Source organism: Ovis canadensis, chromosome 7, assembly GCF_042477335.2.
Source record: "Ovis canadensis isolate MfBH-ARS-UI-01 breed Bighorn chromosome 7, ARS-UI_OviCan_v2, whole genome shotgun sequence".
Lineage (NCBI taxonomy): Eukaryota > Metazoa > Chordata > Mammalia > Artiodactyla > Bovidae > Ovis > Ovis canadensis.
In genome coordinates this window covers 36,416,773-36,441,419 of record NC_091251.1, presented here as the reverse complement: position 1 = coordinate 36,441,419, position 24,647 = coordinate 36,416,773, and the positions used below count along the sequence as shown (strand labels likewise).

At 38.2% G+C, this 24,647-nt stretch overlaps 2 protein-coding genes across 51 annotated transcripts in view; one reads left to right on the top strand and one right to left on the bottom strand.

Moving 5' to 3' along the window:
• Positions 1–310, bottom strand: part of HNRNPC (heterogeneous nuclear ribonucleoprotein C) — a 44,787-nt gene extending 44,477 nt beyond the window's left edge. For 17 of the 50 annotated variants that reach the window (XM_069595858.1, XM_069595866.1, XM_069595888.1 and 14 more), the window contains exon 1: positions 50–220. The gene's annotated coding sequence lies outside the window, so the exon portion shown is untranslated. Of the gene's footprint in view, positions 1–49 lie in introns of all 50 variants that reach the window. The other 33 variants (XM_069595859.1, XM_069595884.1, XM_069595896.1 and 30 more) reach the window with 8 other exon arrangements.
• A 19,611-nt stretch (positions 311–19,921) lies between these two features.
• The window catches only part of RPGRIP1 (RPGR interacting protein 1), a 52,449-nt gene continuing 47,723 nt past the window's right edge, over positions 19,922–24,647 (top strand). Inside the window, exon 1 of the mRNA XM_070292468.1 lies at positions 19,922–20,002. Coding sequence (XP_070148569.1) covers positions 19,984–20,002 — 19 coding nt within the window. The 5' untranslated portion in view covers positions 19,922–19,983. The remainder of the gene's footprint in view (positions 20,003–24,647) is intronic.

The window sequence follows — 24,647 nt, the reverse complement described above, 5'->3', positions numbered from 1 at the left end:
GCTCCCCAAAGAACCCAGCGCTTCCTCTGCTTCCGCTCCCTCCACTTACCAGGAGGGGGAAGGGAGAAGAGATTCGATTCTGAATCTCCTACCCCTGGGTTCTACGTGAAGAAGCCGATGGCTGCTCGAGGTCGGCAACGCGGTCGCAATCGCTCAGTCTTCGCCTCTTCACAAAATGGCCCCCGAGTCTCCTCTGCCGCCGAGGCGAAGGCCTAGGCCCGCCCCTCTTCTGAGAATCCTCCTATTGGCTGCGAGTTTTCTCGCTCCCGCTTCTCATTAGACAGTTCTACCGCTCTTCACAATTCTATCCAATCACAATCAGTAGTGGCTTAGACTAATCTAGAGAATTTCCACATGCGTGGGAGAAACTAGTTTGTAACTGGTCATATTTCCTGTCATTTATCTTCTGAGACATGCTTATTGGCCACTGTACCCTGACGAAGCTCTGGGTGGAAACTTGCCTTTGTAAGGCTCACCGCTTCACATCCGGGTATCCGAGATACCTGATTGGCGGTCTCAGTATCCCATCGCTACTCTTCAGAGCGCCTAGAAGGAGGCCCACCCGGATCTCGGAATTCCCGCGGCGCGGGCGCGGGGGCGGGGGTGGGGGGGCAGATGAAGATTGCCGGGTCTTGTTTGGTAGACTTCTGAAAGGTCTGCCCTAGCTCCCGGCCTAGGTAAGAGGAAAAGCTGTAGCCCGCGGGGTGAACAAAAAAATTGTTTTTTCTTTGACTGGGGAGGGAGCAGTGAAAGCTAGAATACAAACCAGCCCTGCAGTTTTTCCAACCCTAGAGCTACTTTCTGGACATTTCTCAGCTTGTCAAGCCCTTCAAACAACCCATAACTCACGCAAAACAACTGACTTAACTCACCTCTCCACTGCAAAAGGTAAATAAAGTCTAAAATACTGGCCTGGGATACTACAGCATTCGTCCTCTGGCCCCAAGTCATCTCACTTTCTTTTTTTTTTTTTCCCCAAAGTGGTGAGGCTGAGGGAGTGTATTCATTTATTTTTTAATATAAATTTATTTATTTTAATTGGAGGTTAATTACTTTACAATATTGTATTGGTTTTGCCATACATCAACATGAATCCGCCACAGGTATGCACGTGTTCCCCATCCTGAACCCCCCTCCCTCATCCCTCCCCGTACCATCCCTCTGGGTCGTCTCAGTGTACCAGCCCCAAGCATCCAGTATCATCATCTCACTTTCTAATATCCTATATGCCAACCAAATTGGTTCAACTGGCTAGCTCTCCCCCGCCCGAACCCACAATCGGGTCCCTTAATTCTCCGCATCCTGAAACGATCCTGTCTCCCACCTACTGGCGTCGTCTGCACTGCAGTCCCTCTGGTTATATTATAGCAGCCGAGCACGCAATGCAATAAGGACCAGCTGTGCTAGGAATAGGAATAAAGGATATTTCTCTGTGTAGTTGGGGAAAGCAAGATTGCAGAACACTTATCTAGAGAATGTGATACTCTATACATTTTAAGGAATATATGCATTTGTGAATACAGTTTTATGCATTAGTTTCGAATTCTTAATTTCAGATTCACAAGGAAACTGTCTACCTGTCAAATGGCAAAAATCAAGACAGTTTAGTAACGAGTGTACTGTCCTTTACTCAAGTGAAAACAATTCATGGTTGGAAGAGTACGGTGACTCACAAGCAGTGGAGCACTCCCCCAGGGAGTTTGGGCAAGAATGAGCTTAATACAGCATTAAAAGCAGCAAGGCAATCGAGTTTGATCGCCTGCGGTTGTGTATCTGACCTTATTTAGAAAGATTAAGGAACAAGGAAATAAGTATACAGCCTAAAAAGTATGGCGTTTGAGAAGATTGACTGACTGGGTGTACTGAGTTTCTGGTCAAGGTGACCTTTTACAGGAACTTGAAGTTTAAGTATGCTAATGTGACACCCCCAGCAGGAGCAACTCCATCTTGGGCCTAGAAATTTATCTGGACATATCTTTGGGGAGCGAACCTTTTACATTTTTCAATGGTATGCCTTTCTTTACAATTTGAACTTTTTGCCATATGCATGTGTTGTTTTAAGCAGATCTAAAAAGCAAAAGCAAAAAGCATGTAATAAAAAATAAACTAAAATGTTAATGGTGGTTCCCCCATGGTGGGAGAACTTGTGCTTTTTTTTCCCCCCTTAAACTTGCCTGTGCTTTTCTATATTTTCTGAATTGTTAAGTTTGAACAAGTAATCAGAGAGGAAACATCTCCAAGTGCTTAAAGCCTCAGCTCAGTTGCCACATTGCAATTTATTTAAAATGACCTCATTGCACTGTTGTTAATTTTACATTTGTCTCTCCTTCTCTCATGGATAGTATATCTTTTGATTACAGAGTTTAATTCTCATTGCTGTCTGTATTCCCTTTGCCTACTACATGTCCTAGGACCTTAAACAGAGAGTGTCTGAAATTTGTGTTAAATTAATCATTAGCTTTTATTTAGCAGGAGAAATTGTTATTTTCCCTGGACAAACAGGTAGACTATACTTTTTTCTATTAAATATTGTATACAGTTCTTACTCAGAGGAACCCAGATAGTATGAGGCTTGATTGACATGTTATGCGTGTGTTTCTTAAGTAAACAAAAATAAATACTAGCATGTTTTATTAATCATGGTTCTCATAGAATAAAAATATTTATGAAGTTAATATTTAAATTCATTTTACCACAAATCAGTTTTACTGCATGATCTTTGACGTGACCTACTTATTAACTGGGGCTTCCCAGGTGGCTCAGTGGTAAAGAATCCACTTGCTAATATGGGAGATGCAGGTTTGATCTCTGAGTTGGGAAGATCCCCTGGAGGAAGAAATGGTAACGCACTGCATTATTCTTGCTTGGAAAATTTCATGGACAGAGAAGCCTGGCAGACTACAGTCCATGGGGTTGCAAAGAGTTGGACAAGACTAAGCATGCATGCACACATTTATTAACTATCACTGTATTTGGTGCAAGGGAGTACTTAAGAGAGAGCATTTATGTTTCTACTGAGTTTTCCCCATTGCTAGATGGGAGGAACCAAGAAGAATTAACATCCAATCCCTCCATCAAGTAGCTTGAATTTACTAAGGGTGAGAAAACAAGTGCAAAAACAGCATAATACAAGGCAGAATGCAAAGCACCACGTTGATCATAATCATTCACAACTATCTAGTTTTAAGACTCTTACAGAGTGGCAGGTGAAATGGAGAGTAGGAAATTTCCTTTATCTCTTCTACTTAAACACCCTTAAACTTCTTAAGTTGGCTGCTTTTATTAAGTGATTCTGTATACATTGTAGAAAGCCATTAGCCAGACCTCAGTAATGGAGGGGAAGTAGGAGAAGAGATAAGGAAATAGAAATAGTAACTTCTTCAGTTCAGTCTTGTCTGACTCTTTGCAACCCCATGGTCTGCAGCACTGCCAGGCTTCCCTGTCCATCGCCAACTTGCAGAGCTTATTCAGACTCATGTCCATCATGTCAGTGATGCCATCCAACCATCTCATCCACTGTCATCCCCTTATCCTCCCGCCTTCAATCTTTCCCAGCATCATGGTCTTTTCCAATGAGTCAGCTCTTTGCATCAGGTGGCCAAAGTATTGGAATTTCAGCTTCAGCATCAGTACTTCCAATGAATATTCAGGACTGATTTCCTTTAGGATGGACTGGTTTGATCTTGCAATCCAAGGGATGCTCAAGAGCAAAAATAGCATAATACAAGGCAGAATGCAAAGCACCATGTTGACCATAATCATTCACAATTATCTGGTTTCACCCAGAGTGGTGGGTGAAATGCCTTACCTTGGGCTAAAGAGAAAAAACAAAACTATACTTTTGTCTTTGATTCGAGAAGTAATTTCTGTTTTAAGAAGGCTTTATATGGCTTAGCGGTATTACCGGAATAATGTGTCCCCTGCAACCTTTCTTCCTCTCAGTTCTAAGCCACCTGTCAAGAGGAAGAAGAAAGAGAAAGCTGCAACGGCTTTGAAATGCCTGATTTGCTTTTTACATGACTTATTGGCTGAATATTTTCCTCAATATTTGTCATTCTACATACCCTCAGTGTACCTAGTTATCTACCTTATTCTATTCAACAAGTCAAATAGGACTTTACCAATACAATTCTCATTGCCTCTCTTCCTCTAATCCTTTATTATCCAAGAGTGCTATCAAAAGCATCTTCCAGGGCTTCCCTGGTGGCTCAGTCAGTAAAGAATCCAGCCACAGTGGAGAATCCAGGACCCAGTGGAGACCTGGGTCCAATCCCTGGGTCAAGAAGATCCCCTGCACGAGGAAATGGCAACCCAGTCCAGTATTCTTGCCTAGGGAATCCCATGGACAGTGGAGCCTGGCAGGTGACAGTCTAAGAGGCTGTACGAGTCTGACACAACTTAGCAAATGAACAACAGCATCTAGTGTCCTACAAAGGAAGTTGAGGGCTGATGCCCTAAAAAAAGAAGGGAAAAAAAAGCATCTTCCACTGGAGAGTGAGGAGGTGGTCTCTGATGGATCAAGACAAAGCACTTAATTAAAATGTGCCAGACTTTCCAATACACAACACTGCTGCTGCTGCTAAGTCTCTTCAGTCGTCTCCGACTGTGTGCGACCCCATAGACGGCAGCCCACCAGGCTCCCTGTCCCTGGGATTCTCCAGGCAAGAACACTGGAGTGGGTTGCCATTCCCTTCTCCAATGCATAAAAGTGAAAAGTGAAAGTGAAGTTGTTCAGTCGTGTCTGACTCTTCGCCACCTCATGCATTGCAGCCTACCAGGCTCCTCCATCCATGGGATTTTCCAGACAAGAGTACTGGAGTGGGTTGCTGTTTCCTTCTCCGAATACCCAACACTACTTTATGCTTTTTTACACTGATTGGGAGACGTTTCTGACTGTTGACAATCTATCTTCTACAGGCAACCATGCTGCTGCTGCTGCTAAGTCGCTTCAGTCCTGTCCGACTCTGTGTGACCTCATAGACAGCCTCCCACCAGGCTCCCCCGTCCCTGGGATTCTCCAGGCAAGAACACTGGCGTGGGTTGCCATTTCCTTCTCCAATGCATGAAAGTGAAAAATGAAAGTGAAGTCGCTCAGTCTTAGCGACCTCATGGATTGCAGCCTACCAGGCTCCTCTGTTCATGGGATTTTCCAGGCAAGAGTATTGGAGTGGGGTGCCATTGCCTTCTCCGACAGGCAACCATATTCTACCAGAAAAACGATATGGTAAAGATATTACACAGCACTTTCAAGACCCTTAAACTTTGAATGCATCCTGTTTTGCTATATTGAGTCTGTCCCCCAAGCTGATACTGCAAACTGCTCTCATGATAATCATTTGAAAGCATTCACTTTTATTGTGACTGCCATACTAAAATCCTATAATAGCGCTCTGTTCCAGTCCTACATTTTCATTGCTTCATTCACACCTCTTTCCTGACTGGCCCGTCGTTACATATCAGTTATCCCTTCCACAAGGCCCTATTCTGGCAGCCCCTGCTGTTCTCCAACAGGGTATAGATTCTCCAAAAATGATGTTACACACTGCTAATAATATTATTGGTTTATTGGTCAGTTTGATTGGATTATATATCCTTCTCAAGGTTTCTAGTGTTTTAGGGTTTTTTTCTATTTTTATTTTAAAGCTTTCTAAATAGAAATATCCTATTTTTTTCTAATAATTCATGATTATTATAAAAAATTAAAATGCAGAAAGAATGAAAACATCTATGTGCTCTGTCCTCCAAAAACATTCATTCTTAACTATTTGGTATAGATTTTTACAGATTTTTAAAAGATGTATATATGGATTTATTTTTACCTGAATATCTTGTAATCAGAGAACTTTTAAATCTTAATAACTAAAACCTTGAGCTCAAAAATGTAAAAATAAGCAAAAAATCTTTATCTATAAAGCTTGAAAAAATTAGAAAGATTAAAGCAACTCAGAATCATGACATCTAGTGGTTTTCAGGTCAAGTAGTATCTGATTTTAAGTATTATTGGTCACCATTATGTTAATAATAGAAAAAAAACCATAACTTTTCTATAACTGTATGTGAAGCACTTTTCATGTGGCAGTTTTATTATCCCCAGTTTAAAGGTAAGGTAACTAAAGCACAGAGAAATTAAATCATTTGCCTAAAGTGGCACAGCTAGTTTTTGATGGAGCTAAGATTCTGACTCTAGGAAGTCTGATTCTAGAGTGCATATAACTATTACAGAGTTATTAATAATATAAGATTTGCCACAGTGGAAATTTTACTTATTTATTGAACAAGTATTTATTAACAAATACATGCTATGTAATAAGCAATTGTGCTAAGTACTGTAACAGGTCACAAGGACATAGAAGTAAAAAAAATAGATGTAGTTCCTGATGTTCGGAACAGAGTCAAGTATTAAATGAATAAATAGGCAATTGCTTATAATAAATTGCTACTAAATATAAGTACATGATGCTGTGGAATCTATATAATATAGGCCCCAGTCCTTTCAAGGAAATGTTGTGAAAATAAATAACTTAAGACGACTTCTTCTTATTTCCTCAGTTTCTTTTTTCCCCTTTCTACTAAATGTTTCTATCCATTTTTTCCCTTTGTCTTCTTTGCTTCTCTTCTAATTTTCATCCCAGCAATGACCTAAATCTGGTTTCTTGCAGGTTAAGCCTTCTCTAACACTCTTGCCATCTGTTCTCCTTCTGGCTGTGCAGCACAAGATTTTATCCTCTGGTAGTTTTTCATTAAGCTAATCTTTGTACAGCTTACAAAGTACTTTACAGTTGACAAATCTTACATTTAACAATTAGTGCTTATTTTACCTCTGATGGTAGACATTGACCTTTTGAGAAAACATCTAAAGGTTATAAAAATACTATGTGAACTGGACCAAATCCTTTCAAGTCTAAAATTTTATTTCACATAGTAATTGCTTCATATGGTTGACCAGTATAAGATTTACTCAGGAACTCTTTAAACATAATTTTGGAGAACTTTCTTCATGTTTGAGGAACATTACCATAGCCTGATTCTTTAAATTTATTTTATTGATGTATAGTTGATTTGTAATGTGTTGATTTCTGCTGTACATCAAAATCATTCAGTAATACATTTATTTATACTTTTTCATATTCTTTTCCATTATGGTTTATGACAGGATATTGAATAAAGTTCCTGTGTTATACAGTAGGTCCTTGTTCATCCATTCTGTATATGATATGTTTACATTTGCTGGTCCCAAACTCCCAGTTCCTCCCTCCCTGATCCCTTCCACTTTGGCAACAACTAGTATGTTCTCTATACCTAGGAATCTGTTTCTGTTTCATAGATAAGTTCATCTGTATCATATTTTAGATTCCACATATAAGTGATATCATATGATATTTGTCTTTCTGTTTCTGACTTACTTCACTTGGTATGATAATTTCTAGACCCATCTGTGTTGCTGCAACTGACATTATTTCATTCTTTTTTGTGACTGAGTAATATTCCACTGTATATAGGTGCCACATCTTTATCCACTCTCTGTCAGTGGACATTTAGGTTGTTTCCATGTCTTAGCTGTTTTAAATAGTACTGCTATGAACATAGGGGTGCATGTTTCTTTTTGAATTATAGTTTGTCCAGATATATGCCCAAGAGTGGTATTGCTGCATCATATGGCAACTCTTACTAGAGAAAGATTCTTACCTTTTATCACTACCTATTCCACATCTCCACTCCCAGAACACTTCCTTCTTGTCATCCCAATTTATACTCAGATACCTAAATCCTAGGGATTCCCTCATAACTCAGTCGGTCAACAATCTGCCTGCAATGCAGGAGACCTGGGTTCAATTCCTGGATTCGGAAGATCCCCTGGAGAAGGAAATGGCAACCCACTCCAATATTCTGCCTGGAGAATCCCATGGACAGAGGAGCCTGGCAAGATACAGTCCATGGGGTCGCAAGAGTTGGACACGACTTAGTGACTAAACCGCCACCACCACCTAAATCCTAGAACATACTCCCTTGCTCACTTTCTCATTGTTTAAAGAACCTGCACTACCATTTCCTTCTGGGGAGGGCTAAAAACAATCAGATCAGTTCAGTTCATTTCAGTCGCTCAGTCGTGTCCGACACTTTGTGACCACATGAATCGCAGCACGCCAGGCCTCCCTGTCTATCACCATCTCCCGGAGTTAACTCAAACTCACGTCCATCAGTTATGTCATCCAGCCATCTCATCCTCTGTCATCCCCTTCTCCTCCTGCCCCCAATCCCTCCCAGCATCAGAGTCTTTTCCAATGAGTCAACTCTTTGGGTGAGGTGGCCAAAGTACTAGAGTTTCAGCTTTAGCATCATTCCTTCCAAAGAACACCCAGGACTGATCTCCTTTAGAATGGACTGCTTGGATATTCTTGCAGTCCAAGAGACTCTCAAGAGTCTCTCCAACACCACAGTTCAAAAGCATCAATTCTTCAGCCCTCAGCTTTCTTCACAGTCCAACTCTCACATCCATACATGACCACTGGAAAAACCATAGCCTTGACCAGACGGACCTTTGTTGGCAAAGTAATGTCTCTGCTTTTCAATATGCTATCTAGGTTGGTCATAACTTTCTTCCAAGGAGTAAGCGTCTTTTAATTTCATGGCTGCAATCACCATCTGCAGTGATTTTGGAGCCCAAAAAATAAAGTCTGACACTGTTTCCACTGTTCTGCCATCTATCTCCCATGAGGTGATGACCCGATGCCATGATCTTAGTTTTCTGAATGTTGAGCTTTAAGCCAAATTTTTCACTCTCCTCTTTCACTTTCATCAAGAGGCTCTTTAGTTCCTCTTCACTTTCTGCCATAAGGGTGGTGTCATCTGCATATCTGAGATTGTTGATATTTCTCCCAGCAATCTTGATTCCAGCTTGTGTTTCTTCCAGCCCAGAATTTCTCATGATGTACTCTACATGTAAGTCAAATAAGCAGGGTGACAATATACAGCCTTGACTTATTCCTTTTCCTATTTGGAACCAGTCTGTTGTTCCATGTCCAGTTCTAACTGTTGCTTCCTGACCTGCATATAGGTTTCTCAAGAGGCAGGTCAGGTGGTCTGGTATTCCCATCTCTTTCAGAATTTTCCACAGTTTGTTGTGATCCACACAGTCAAAGGCTTTGGCATAGTCAATAAAGCAGAAATCGATGTTTTTCTGGAACTCTCTTGCTTTTTCCATGATCCAGTGGATGTTGGCAATTTGATCTCTGGTTCCTCTGCCTTTTCTAAAACCAGCTTGAACATCAGGAAGTTCACGGTTCACGTATTGCTGAAGCCTGGCTTGGAGAATTTTGAGCATTACTCTACTAGTGTGTGAGATGAGTGCAACTGTGTGGTAGTTTGAGCATTCTTTGGCATTCCCTTTGTTTGGGATTGGAATGAAAACTGACCTTTTCCAGTCCTGTGGCCACTGCTGAGTTTTCCAAATTTGCTGGCATTTTGAGTGCAGCACTTTCACAGCATCATCTTTCAGGATTTGAAATAGCTCCACTGGAATTCCATCACCTCCACTAGCTTTGTTCATAGTGATGCTTTCTAAGGCCCACTTGACTTCACATTCCAGGATGTCTGGCTCTAGGTGAGTGATCATACCATCGTGATTATCTTGGTCGTGAAGATCTTTTTTGTACAGTTCTTCTGTGTATTCTTGCCACCTCTTCTTAAGATCTTCTGCTTCTGTTAGGTCCATACCATTTCTGTCCTTTATCGAGCCCATCTTTGCATGAAATGTTCCCTTGGTATCTCTAATTTTCTTGAAGAGATCTCTAGTCTTTCCCATTCTGTTGTTTTCCTCTATTTCTTTGCATTGATCGCTGAGAAAGGCTTTCTTATCTCTTCTTGCTGTTCTTTGGAACTCTGCATTCAGATGCCTATATCTTTCCTTTTCTCCTTTGCTTTTCACTTCTCTTCTTTTCACAGCTATTTGTAAGGCCTCCCTAGACAGCCATTTTGCTTTTTTGCATTTCTTTTCCATGGGGATGGTCTTGATCCCTGTCTCCTGTACAATGTCACGAACCTCCATCCATAGTTCATCAGGCACTCTATCTATCAGATCTAGTCCCTTAAATCTATTTCTCACTTCCACTGTATAATCATAAGGGATTTGATGTAGGTCATACCTAAATGGTCTAGTTTCCCTACTTTCTTCAATTTAAATCTGAATTTGCCAATAAGAAGCTCACGATCTGAGCCACAGTCAGCTCCCGGTCTTGTTTTTGACAGAATGTGGTCCACTGGAGAAGGGAATGGCAAACCCATTCCCTTTAGTAACTTTAGTATTCTTGCCTAAAGAACCCCATGAACAGTATGAAAAGGCAAAATGATAGGATACTGAAAGAGGAACTCCCCAGGTCAGTAGGTCCCCAATATGCTACTGGATATCAGCGGAGAAATAACTCCAGAAAGAATGAAGGGATAGAGCCAAAGCAAAAACAATACTCAGGTGTGGATGTGACTGGTGATAGAAGCAAGGTTTGATGCTGTAAAGAGCAATATTGCATAGGAACCTGGAATGTTAGGTCCATGAGTCAAGGCAAATTGGAAGTGGTCAACAGGAGATAGCAAGAGTGAATGTCGACATTCTAGGAATCAGCAAATTAAAATGGACTGGAATGGGTGAATTTAACTCAGATGACCATTGTATCTACTACTGCGGGCAGGAATCCCTCAGAAGAAATGGAGTAGCCATCATGGTCAACAAAAGAGTCCGAAATGCAGTATTTGGATGCAATCTCAAAAACGACAGAAAGATCTCTGTTCGTTTCCAAGGCAAACCATTCAGTATCACAGTAATCCAAGTCTATGCCCCAACCAGTAATGCTGAAGAAGCTGAAGTTGAATGGTTCTATGAAGATCTACAAGACCTTTTAGAACTAACACCCAAAAAAGATGTCCTTTTCATTATAGGGGACTGGAATGCAAAAGTAGGAAGTTAAGAAACACCTGGAGTAACAGTCAAATTTGGCCTTGGAATACAGAATGAAGCAGGGCAAAGGCTAATAGAGTTTTGCCAAGAGAACACCCTGGTCATAGCAAACACCCTCTTCCAACAACACAAGAGAATACTCTAAACATGGACATCACCAGATGGTCAACACTGAAATCAGATTGATTATATTCTTTGCAGCCAGAGATGGAGAAGCTGTATACAGTCAGAAAAAGACCAGGAGCTGACTGTGGCTCATATCATGAGCTTCTTAAAAACAGAATAGTAGGGGTCAAAAAATGATATATTTGGGGAATTTGAAGAAATGCTGAATTAGGGGTAATATATCACAAAGAAAGGTGGCATGCATTTGAATTGGTAGATTTGAGCAATAAAGGAAAGGGGTATAAATTCATACCCCTTACTTTCCCTTTACCTGAGTACTGAAAAGCAAAAGAAAGCCTTGTTAATTTTGTGTAAGGTTTCTAATATCTAAATCAAGTATCAGTTTTCAATTTTAAATTTAAAATATATAAAATTGGGGAATGAAAATGTCCTAAAACTAATTTATGGTGATGGTTTCATTAGTTAGTGAAGTTACTTTAAAAAAAAATCACTGTTTTACACCTGAAATAAGTATGTGTACAAGGAAAAAAGAATATAACACTAAAAACTCAGTCCTTTAGTCAGACTAACTACATTTCAAATGCCTCATAACCACATGTAGCAAGTAGCTACCATTTTGAACGCCATAGGTTTAATAGTATATAAAACTTTTCATGTTGTTGCAAATGACGTTATTTAATTCTTTTCTTATTTTCAATCTGTTTCAAAATACTTACAACAGACATATAACAACCAAAATAGAAAACATGCAAAAAATGTAATATTCTTAATGTATCAGGGACTTATAAAAGAAACATATAATGATAATAAATATTTTAAAAGTTCAAGGCAACTAGCAAGTAAAGAAATGTATTTTAAAAGGATAGTGAATTAGTATTTTTGACTATGAAATAGGTTTAAAAAAATATATATACTCCTACTGTTAAGATGAGAAGAAGCCGATACTGCTGGCAGACGTATAAACTAGTATAGCTTTTCTGAAAGTTGGTTGGACAATTTGGAAATATGGACTGAGGAGCCTGGTGGGTTACAGCCCAGGGTTCGAAAAGAGTCAGACATGACTGAGCAGTTAACACTTTCACATTCATCCAAGGCCTTAAAAATAGGCATTCAATTTGACCCAGCAATTCTACTTTTAGTAATTCATCTTATAAAAATAAATATGGATGGAAGCAAGGATGTATCTATGAGGATTTTTAATGCAATATGGTTATAGTGGCAAAAAAACATGAAAATAATCTAAATGCCCATCGATGGAGAATTGATTAAATTGATTATTATACATTTATAGACTAGAATATTGAAGTCATTTCTAATTATACAATAGAATATTTAATAATATTTTTAAATGTTCATTTTACATTATAATTAGTTATTAAAAAATGAAAACTTTAAAAAATAGATGACTCATAAAAACAACAAAGTAGAAAGGTGGTTGCCAAGGGCTGGAGGGAGGGGAAAATGGGGAGTTGTTTAATGGGCATAGAGTTTCGTTTTGTAAGATGAAAAGGTTCTGGAGATTGATTGTATAACAATGTGAATATACTGTTAAAAAAAAGACAACAGGCCCAACCAAAATGGAGTTGCTTATCCTAAGCCCCATGTCACCAAACCAACACTTGACTTACAGTTTTGCCTCTTCCAAAAATGGAATCCTAAACTAGCCAATTGGGAACTGCCTAATTCATTCCCCTTAGGTACCTGCCTGATAGACCCATCCCCTAAAGGATGCAATAACTAAGCACTCTTCTGTCTGGTATAACTTCCTTGTTCCCATTGCCTTCTGCCTGTAAAGGTCTCATTTTGTACAGCTCCTTGGAGCTCTTTTTGGTCTGCTAGATAGAATTTTGACTAATTTGTGATTGTTGAAGAAAACCAATAAGATGTTTAAAATTTACTCTAGTTGAATTTTGTGTGTTAACAATACTTAACACTATTGAACTATACACTTAAAAAATTATTAAGATAATACATTTTGTTATGAGTATTTTACTAAATTTTTAAGAAATTTAGTAAATTTAAAAAGAAAACAAATGATTCTATTTTTATTTCAATTGTCTATGCCTTTAATTTTCTTCTTTTTATTTTTCTGTTTGTGTCTACCATGAACATGAGTTATTTTTAGAATCAGAATGGTATTATTATATCTCCAACTTCTTGGTACAGAAACTTATATTTCTTTAACAATGAACAAAGCCTTATAGTCTACATTTAGAAGTATATTAAGCCTGGGGCTTTCCTGGTGGCACAGTGGATAAGGATCTGCCTGCCAGTGCAGGAGACACAGTTTCGATCCCTGATCCAGGAAGATTCCACACGCCGTGGAGCAACTAAGCCTGTGTACCACAACTGCTGAGCCCGAACTCTAGGGCCTGTGCTCCACAAGTGGCTGCAATGAAACGCCCTCTCAGCACAACAAAGAGTAGCCCCCACTTGCCACAACTAGAGAAAGCCCACGCGATGAAGACCCAGTGCAGCCAAAAATAAAGAAATAATTAAAATGATTGTTTTTAAAAAGCATATTAAGCCTAGTGAAAAAAATATCAAATAATATAAATCCATTCTAAAATGTAATGAGGATGTCAGGGGAAAAACGAGGTAACTTGTTGTCTGAAAGGAGTAGGAGGAAACGTTTAAAAAATCAGAGACTCAGAAAAAAGAGAAAAAATCACCAAACACGAACTTGGCCTACTTCAAAATTTTGCCCAGAGCTAATTCTGCTTAAATAAGCTGAAAAAGGAGAGAAGACCCATGATCCCTGAGAAACTGCTTGGGCAAGAAGTAATCTTGGGTGCCGAAAAAGCCAGTTTTTATAATTCTGACATTTAGACTTGGGGAAAATATTAAATTGGATTTTCTTGTTTTCACTGGGACACTTACTGTGTTCTGAGTAATCTTTATAAATCCTAATTGTCTCTCTTAGTTTATTCATAGGACATAGGGAAGTCACATAGAGTCCATTAAACATACGCTCACCCTCCTGGGAATCTGTTTTCAACGTATATACTGAGTGTGCCTAAGAAAGAGAATTTGGGGACTTTCCTGGTGGGCCAGTGGGTAAGACTCCAAGCTCCTAATGCAGGCAGTCCAGGTTCGATCCCTGGTCAGGGAACTAGATCCCACCTACCACAACAAAACAGTCTGCATGCTACAGTGAAGATGAGAGATCTTGCATGCAGTAACTAAGGCCCTGTGCAGCCAAATAAAATAAATATTTTTTATTAAAGAATTTCATATAACAGTTGAAACTAGATTTCACTTAATATATAGTATGAATGTAGTGACCAGCATGCAGAATTTTAAAGAACATCCGATTTTCAAATATCAAGTTCTATTGTTGCATAATTACATCCCAGTATTTGGTTTGAAAACTATGATCACAATGATAAAATATATACATTCTTTTACTTGAGAGGGTCCTGGCACACATGGACTGAGTAGGCACATTGATCCCACCAATGGAGCAGAGTTTGTTACCTTCAAAGAGATCTTAGGGCTCCAGAAAATATCCCACTGTTGTTGCCCTTCTGGAAGTGATTCAAAGATCCTTCTCCCAACACCAACACATTTCTGTTAATCTCAGATCAAATAGATACTTTTTCAGCTTTAGCTTTAGTTGAGAAGTTGGTATGTTAAAGGATGTTTTAACTGCTCTTTCTCCAACCACAACAGAAACAGGAAAAAATGCGGGGCCTTCAAGCTCTGATCTGCAAAGAGTTAACATCTTAAGAGCTAAACAGAACTGTATTAACTCCTCTCTTAACAAGCCAGGAAGACAAGAGGATTCTGCAGAACTGGAGGACACCAAAACAGTTAGAGAAAAGAATAAGAGAGAGCTCTCTAGAGGAAGCAAGAACTGTAAGTTTGTATCAAATACAAGTTTATAGTCCTCCATTTCTTTCCCTGGGGTTTTTGAGAGGAGTGAAAAAGGTTTATTCATTTTGTCTTGCGCTGGTCTCCCACGCATCCAGACACAATGCCACTGGGCTTCCCTTGTGCTTCAGCTGGTGAATTTGCCTGCAGCGTGGGTCAGGAAGGTCCCCTGGAGACGGGGATGGCTATTCACTCCAATATTCTTACCTGGAGAATTCTGTATTTTGCCAGTCTGATAGGCATCCAGACGCAATATCACTAGGTCTTCTTTAATCCTGTCACCTTTTTCACTCCATTCCACATCCAACTAGTTGGCAAGTATTTAGATTTTCCTTCTTCAGTGTCTTTGTAATCTATCCCAGTCTTCCATCTCCCTGCCACCGTCCTTCCTAGTTCAAGGTCACTTTCCTGAACCATAGCAATATCCTAATGCTCCTCTCTGCCAGTCTTTTTAGCGTACTTATTCCAGATGAATCTTCCTAAAGCCTTTCCACAGTCCTAACACTATTGTTCTTATGCTCAAAATGTGTAATTCTCACCCATTCTCTGCAGAATGAATATAACTCCTCTAGTTTATATGCAAGGTCTTCCAACATATGCTTCCTTTCACTTGAATTCTTACAACTCAAAGTTGTCTGCCTACCTGCTTCTGTTGAAGACCACCCTGCTCTTTGCCCGTCTCTGACTCTATTCAAACTGTCCTCTATCTGTATAAACCATTCTATATCTCCACCTGCAAAATCCCTCCAGACCCCAACAATCTTCCCTCTGTAAAGCTTTACTGATCCTTCAAGTAAATGTGAATTTCAGTCTTCCTCTGTACTCTCATTTTGCTTTGCTCTTCTCAGATTGACTTTTTTTTTTTAAGACTGACTTTTTATATTTCACCTTACAGCTAAAGATGTGCTTTTCTCATTTCTCCTCTCGTCATTAATTATTCACTTCCTCAGGGCAAGGACTTTATTTTTCTTTCTTTTCTGTGGGAAACTACATTTTTTTTATTATCATAATTGACACTGTATAGCATAATGATTTGAATTACATATATTGTGAAATGATTATCACAGTTAAGTAAATATACATCATCTTATATAGACACAAAATTAAAGAAATATAAATTACATTTTTCCTTGTGATGAGAGCTCTTAAAATTTACTCTCTTAACAACTTTATAATGTATAGCAGTGTTAATTATATTTATCAAGTATATTACATCCCTGGCATTTACTTATTTTAGACATGAAACTGGAAGTTTGTACCTTTTGACTACATCCAGTTCCCATTCTGCTCACTCCCACCTCTGGTAACCACAAATCTGAGGGCTGTATTTTTTCTCCATGTAACAACTGCACCAAATGGGTATTCAGTAACATTTGCCAAATTAAGTTCAATCCAAATTCTAGGCATTCCTGTCATCTTTTCAGAGCATTCGTACAACGGACACTGAAATTACAGAGCCTATACTTTTCTCCAAAGCTTCTCTTTGTCTCTGCTCCAAGTTTCTTTCTTAACGCTTACATCTCCTTTCTGTCCTCTTAAATAAGATCAGCTCCTCCTCAGTTCCCTCACTCATTGTTAAATTATTTTCTCTAAGATCCATTCACAATTTGTCCCTTTCTTCCCCCAGATTTTCAGTTCAAAGGAGCCCAACTTTAGTGCCCCCTTTCAGGGACTTGTCTGTTTATCAGACCTGTTAAAGTTAACTTCTTATGCAATGGAAAGACCTGAATTCCCAATCTATATTAAATTTAAAATAGTTAAAACACTACTTCTATATTTTAACACATAGGTCCACTTAATCCATGAATTTTTAGAGGATGGAAGTATTTTTACAACATCATTTCCTCTGCTCTACTGAAATGCTACTGACAATCCTTTGAGCAGATTTCTCACCTGATTTTTGCAGTTTTCTTCTTTTTTCTCTCTTAGGCTCATGTAAGTGACACCATTATGGCTCTCACTTCACTGTGTTCTTAGAGATGAGAGAGAATTAATGCAAAACCTTGTAAAATTATTAAAAGCAACTCTAAAAAGGAAAACAATTTCTATCACAACCCAATATAATAGTGATACATTAGTTGAAAAATTATGATGTATCTGCAGATACCAGGCACTCTGTTAAGAACAAAGATATCCTCAAAAGAGCTGATAGGCTAGTAAAGAGACATGTGATGTTCAAATACCATAGAGAACTAACTTATACTAACCAACATATAAGAACATTACATATATATATATCATAATACAAATCATTAACTTATACTGATAAATACAATTAGAATTATCAATTGGCCAGAAACTAGTTCAGCAAAAACAACAAAAACAGCTAGCATTTAGCTAATATGGAGGCTATACTAAGTACCAAGCATTATGTACACTTTTTATAAGCATTATTTCATTTGACCCTAATCATAATAATATGAGATGAGTATTTCATCCCTATTTTATAGGTAAGGAAAATAAACAGAGTGGTTAAGTAACTTATCCCTGGTCACACAGCAAAAGAAAGATGTGAATCATGTCTTTCTTATTGCTAGGCTTTAGACCACAGTCACTGTTTACGGTTCATTTTCTTCAGCTTTAATCAGGGGTGAGTATAAAATCAGATTAAGCACAGTTGGCTGTATAATTTTGATTTTTATGTCATCACACTGGTTTTATTCAGCAATCACTATGAATGAGTTATTCTTTGCCCTCACTCACCTACCCTTGCCCCAGTATACTACAATTCTGAGTATCACTGCCACAAATTTATTTTTGTCTTTTATTCCATGGAGTGCAAAACAAGTGATAAAGTCTTCTTCTTTACCTCTACTCTCCACTTTTCTCCTGAGCCTTTAGATCTGATCATTTCTTTGCTTTTGGATGTCCCTTCCCAGTCTCTCCTGAGTTTTCCTTTCTGGCCTTCTGATAGCCTCCATTTCATTGTTGGTGCTTCTCTGACCACTTTCAGTGGTGCTTCTCAGTGGCTCCACAGTACTATACAGCTTTGGTGGTGTATTTTGGAATGGTCATAAACCAGGACACTCTTCTCTGGGTCCAAATAGTATTAAAGAACCACAGAATCTCTTCCTCTACCACAGCTTCATTTTTGTAAATGGCTTCAGGTGAGAGGACAGGTCTCTGATGTAGTCAACCCTCCTTTCCTTTTATCTTACTTTTCTACCATAGACTGGTTGAGAAAATGGGGTAATATAGCAGACATAAAAGCAGCTTTCAGCGTGAGGATTGACTTTAAAACAAAATGGTTTCCTTGGTTGCTTCCGTTTTGTCCTTATCCTGGGATTATTGTCAAATGTGAAACTTTTGGGTGATTGTCAGCTTCCTTAATGTAGAAATCTGTATAGATCCATTTAGAATTATGTCATTTGAAAGATATTCTCCACTTATTGTAGTTTAAAAAATGAAACATCACAGAACAGAATATGAATGATTCAATTCAAGTTAAATTGTCTGGAAAATAAATCAACAAAATGTTAATGTTTTCTCCCAGTAATAGAATTTCTCCATCATGCTTTCTACTTTCTTCTTTGTATTTCTCTGCTTGTTCACAATGAGCTTATGAACAAGCTTCTTCAGTTGACAAGTCAAGCTAGTTTCAGCAAAAAGGGGAATTTGTTTTAAGGACATAATACTCTCATGCAGAACCTAAGGGCAGGAACAGAGACAGGCGCTGGGGAAGACTAAAATCAGGGACAGGAAACTTTCAGTACCTTTTAACTCGACCACTCAGTGTTGGTCTGTCTCTTGACTTGTTTGTTCATTCACCCATTCACTTACTCAATATATATTTATTAGGTGCCTATTACATTCTAAGGACTTCCCAGGCGGTGCTAGTGGTAAAGAACTCACTGCCAGTGCAGGAGACGAAAGAGACTCAGGTTCCATCCCCAGGTCAGCAAGAGGGCATGGCAACCCACTCCCGTATTCTTGCCTAGACAGAGGAGCCGCATTTCTAGGAGTTGTCAAGTAAGAGATTTTCTCTTAAAACCAATTTTCTGCTGTCAAAGCCCTTAAGTTTTAGTAAGAGGAGGCAATAAATAAGTGTAAATAAATGAGGTCGTTTCTGGATATGTAAGTGGTACTAGTGAAATACACAGGGCAACACGATAGAGGAAGTAATCTAGTTGCAAAGTCAGAGAAAGTCCTATTGGCAGATGAGAAGATGCTGAGAGACTGAAGGATAAAAAGGAACTAGCCATGCGAAGAGTAAGGGAAAGAGCATTCCAGCCAAGTACAAATGTTCTGAGGCAAATACTATATGTATTATAGTAGTTAAAGCCAGGAGATTGGATATTACAATTCAGAAAAAGAGGTTTGAAGTGACTCTGCAGATGGAATTTCCATAGTTATTTAGGCTACAAATTAGAATATAGCCATCCCAGAAATCCCAAGCTTACGTAATAGTTCTAGTCATCCACAGAGGCTAAATTTAAGTCTCTTAGTCCCATTTCCAAATGCCTGGAGGAAAGAATTTGATTGGCCCAGCTTAAGACAGTTGTCTACCCCTGGTCTAATGAGCAGTGACTGTAGGAACTGGGTCATAGACTATAAACCCAATTACTGATGTGTTGGTTCCTATCACCAATACATCCCTATAATGGAGTAGTGAGGGATTCAGAGGCTCATTTCCTAGAGAAAGGGGATGGTCATTGGCTTTCAGGCTGAGCAGATACTTTAAAAATGATCCAAAATGATATGGATCAATTCTATAATTGGAAAAATTGATTTTATTCTTAATAAATAACATCATTATTACTGAATGCTTGGTTTTATCCCTTAGTGTAGAGTGATTCACTTCACTACAGAAAAGACTATGCCATGTCTTACACCATCATGAAAGTGTTGAGAAATTTCTGCTACCGCTTAAGTCTAGCCTGCAGACGACATCCGCACATTGCAAGTAATTGACTGAAGGTTTCCTTTATTTTAGTGTCCTGTGGTATCTGTCACAGCCTGGGAGATGATATGACATCTTATCTTCTGGAGGATCATACAGCAAAGGACCTGATAGAGACATAAACTCGATACCTCTGATGATACCAGCCTCTAAAGGTAAACTCGATGTCTGAGGATGGATGCCTTCTAGAATGAAAACAACCCTCAGTCTGTTATTGTGGGGCATCTTGCTAGTCTTCACAGTGACTGCTTTGCTGTCAGCCCTTTTCTTCAATCTTCTCAACATTTTCTTCATATGTTCTTATAATAAACATTTTTGTTGTGTGGGTTTATGAGCACCACAAACACAAGCCAAGAACGAATGAGCGAGTCTCATTCATCTATGCGTGTGATCAGCCCTTCACTCTCACTAAGCAGAGGTAGGCAGTTTAAAAGAAGAGAGAGCACAGCCCCACTACCTCTTCTTCCCCACTCACCTGAAGATATTTTTGTAACTTTGTTCACACACTCCCACTCCTCAGTCCTATTCATAGCTACTGTTAATTCTCTTTTCACCTGATTTCACTTCTGTAAGTTTTATTTAAAAGATCGGGCATTTTATGCACTGCTCATGGGTGTATAAATGGTGTGATCATTTTGGAATGAAAGCTTGGCATTAGCTAGTAAAACTGAATATGCAGCTTTACTTTTGAGTATAAAATGGCAGAGGTTTTTGCATAGACAAGAGACATAGATCAGAATATTTATAGCAGCATTGTTCAAAAGAGTGAAAAATGTAACAACATAAATGTCCAATGACCAGAAAAATGAATATACATTGATATATAGTCCTGCATTGAAATAATAAATTTGCTTTCTCTATAATAAATAATTTTAGTTTTCCTTACAAAATTGTAAAGAAATGCAAGACAGTTATTAATACAACATTCAAGATAGTGGTCACTTCTAGAGGAAGAAGGAAACAGTATGGATGAAGAACTTACAGAGGCCACTAGTAATCTTTTGTTTCTTAACCTGGTATGTATTTTATGTGCAGAAAATTTTATTTACTTTTAAAGTAAAATAATTTTACTTTATTATTATTTAAACTGTCCATATGTGTTTTATTTCACAATTTATATATGTGAGATAGATATATATAATATGTATACTAAATGCTGTATATTATACATAATAGTTTTATTGGGATATAAATTTACATATATAAAGTTCACTCTTTTAAAATGTACAGTTCCTTAATTTTTACTACATTCACAGTTTTGCATTCATCTCTACTACCTAATTTTAGAACATATAATTACCCCCCCAAAAAAACCCTTATAGCTGACATTCCCCATGTCCCCACTCCCTGCTCCTGATAATCACTAATCTGCTTTAAGTCTCAAATCCATTGCCTATTCTCGACATTTGCTATAAGTGCTATAAATAATACAATATATGATTTTTTCTGTCTAGCTTCTTTCACTTAGCAAAATGTTTTCAAAGTTCATTCAAATTGTAACATTTATCAATGCTTCATTCCTTTTTATAACTTTTATCACATTTTGTTTATACATTCATCAGTTGATGGACATTTGAGTTGTTTTCACTTTTTGGCTTTTATAAATAATGCTGGTGTGAACATTCATGTACAAGTTTTATAGAAACATATATTTTCATTTCTCTTAGGTATATACCCAAGAGTAGGATTGCTGGGTCATATGGTAACGCTTTGTTATTTCAAGGAACTGCCAGATTTCTGACAGCAGTTGCACATTTTTACATCCCTACTAACAATGTATGAGAGTTCCAATTTCCTCATATCATCATATATAATACTACATGGTCCAAGATCACAACAGTTTACTTCCATATTTTCTTCTAAGAATTTTGCAGTTTTAGCTCTTACACTTAGGTCTGTGATCCATTTTTAAGTTAATGTTTAATATGTGGTGTGTGGTAAGGATGCAGCTTCATTCTTTGTGTGTGTATGTAGATTACCTTGGGTGGTATGGTCACTTTAATAATATTAATTCTTTCAGTTCATGAACACAGTATATGTTTCTGTTTGTGTTGTCTTCAGTTTCTTTCATCAGTGTCTTATACTTTTCCAAGTACTGTCTTTTACCTCCTTAGACATGTTTATCCCTAGATATTTCATTCTTCTGATACAATGGTAAATAGGATTGTTTTCTTAATTTCTCTGATAGTTTATGGTTATTGTATAGAAATTCAATAAATATCTATATATTAATTTCATATCCTACAACTTTACTGAATTCATCGATGAGCTATAGTAGTTTTCCAGTGTTTTTAGAATTTTCTATGTGGAGTGTTAAGTCATCTGCAAGCAGTAACAGTTTTACTTCTTTCCCAATTTGGGTTCCCTTTATTTCTTTTTCTTCTCTGATTGCCATGGCTAGAACTTCCAAAACTATGTTGAATGAAAGTGGCAAGAGTGGACATCTTTGTTTGGTTCCTGATCTTAGAGAAAATGTTCTCAGCTTTTTACTGTTGAGTATGATGTTAGCTGTAGGTTTGTCATATATGACTATTATATGCAGGACCCTTGGGTTGGGAATCCTAATGTGGGTCTCAGACCTCTTACTCTTTTGTGAAAACCTCTACAGTGCATTTATCCTCCAGTTTGTGGGTTTTCCACCTAGAGGTATGAGACTTGACAATTCCTTGCCCCTACCTTGCTGTTCCTGCTTTATCTCTTTGGTTGTAGATCTTTTGTTGTTCTGCAGATAGTTGTGATTTTGGTGTGACCGTAATAGGAGGTGAGCTCAGGCCCTTTCTACTCAGCCATCTTGGCCAATCTCTGGGAGATACCTTTAAATGTCATCATTTTGAAGAAGAATTGAGACTTCAGAACTGGAATACAAATTCAGCAAAATTTAAAAGTGTGGTAGACTTGATGTTGACTCCCTGAGGACTGGATTAGTACATGCTTCCTGCTTAGCTTTCCATTGGTCCTGAGGATGAAAATACACAGAACTTCTAAACCATCAGGTTCAGAAGCAGGTGCCTGTAGGTTTGAAGAGAGGAGAAAGCTAAATCATAATATTTCAGTGAGAAATCTACTATGTTTCTGATGTCCTTTAATGGTGCATAGTTGGAGATTTTGTGCCTCTTAAAGCGTTAATTGTTGCACAGATAAAGCGCATGAAACAAACTGGCTGAGATGGTTGTCAACGTTGGAAAAGACATAGAACTACTGACAGAAAACCCCTGTGCAGGAAATAATTACCTAGAGAATTCAGTCAGTTTGGAGACCATCCATACAACCAAAAATCTAAAAGAACTCAATATTTCTTCAGCACAGTAAAGGAAGTATGGAAGAAGGTGCCAAAGTAAAGGTTTTATACTTTTGATTTGTGGGAAAAGAAACTTTCCTAGGTGTCATTACAAATGGTGTCCAGTTTCCCTTCTGTTCTTTATATAGCTAAATAGCTAAAAGTAAATCAAGTAAACTCTTTGCTATAAATGCACATTTTCATAAAAGTTTCTGGTCATGCTACAGATTTTCCTCCTAGTGATCATACTTTCCTGTTAAGTGTCCCTGACAATCAGCTGCATCATTTTTAACTTCATTAGTATGGAAGTTGTATTTTTTTTTTTAATTCCAAGCAATTTTGAATTTATCTTAGAAACTTTGCTTTGGAAGAAAAAAAAGTTTGATCACATACAAATAAAACCACATTAATGGAATATTTTTATAGCATATATTTTAAAATTAATTTTTTTAAAGTTAATTTTAGGCACTTTCCTGGCAGTCCAGTGATTAAGACTTCACCTTCCAATGGAGGGGTTGCAGGTTTAATCCCTGGTTGAGGAGCTAAGTTTGTACATGACTCAGAACTGAAAAACCGAAACATAAAACAGAAATAATTTCAATAAAGACTTTTAAAAAATGGTACACATCAAAAAAATAAATGCAACATATTAAAAATTAATTTTAATATTTTTTTCTGATATCACCAATTCCAAAAGAAAATAGTAATTTATGGTACAGTTAAGCTGTATAACTAAAAATGTTGACATTATAATGTCAACCACTTCCCTGCTGGTACAGTGGATAAGAATCTGCCTGCCAGTTCAGGGGGCACAGGTTTGATCCCTAACACAGGTCCTGGAAGATTCCACATGCAACTAAGCCCATATACTACAACCACTGAAGCCGCTGCACCCGCCTGACATTGAACCTACTGGGCCTGCGTACTGCAACTACTGAAGCCTGTGTGCCTAGAGCCTGTGCTCCACAACAAGAGAAGCCATGGCAATGAGAAGCCCGTGTACCACAGTGAAGAGTAGCTCACCGCAACTAGAGAAAGCCTGCACACAGCAATGAAGACCCAGTGCAACCAAAAATAAATATATACATAAATAAATTCATTATAAAATTTAAAAGAAAAAGAATAGGACACAGTATAATATAAAAAAATATTATTGGCTTGTACACTACCAGGGCTGGTGGGGTCAGAAGTCTTTGCCATTGCAAACAGGTGTGAATCAGTGGGTCACTCAGCTGGCAGAAGTGTGATTCAACAGTGCCGTGGATAAAAACATAGCCCACGTAGTGAGGAGACTTGTTTCATTCAAGGGTATTGGGGATAGTGGGAACTGATTTGTCACTGAGAAGAAAGATGCAAATATGGGAAGATATAAGACCAGAATAAACCATGTGATTTTGGATTTTATATGAAGGTATCAGAGTGCCCTCATGGTTTCTAGCATATAGAAATAGACATAGGTGTGTGTGTGTGCCTGTGCACATATGTGTGTATATATGCATACACTTCCTGACTCTGTCAGCTGA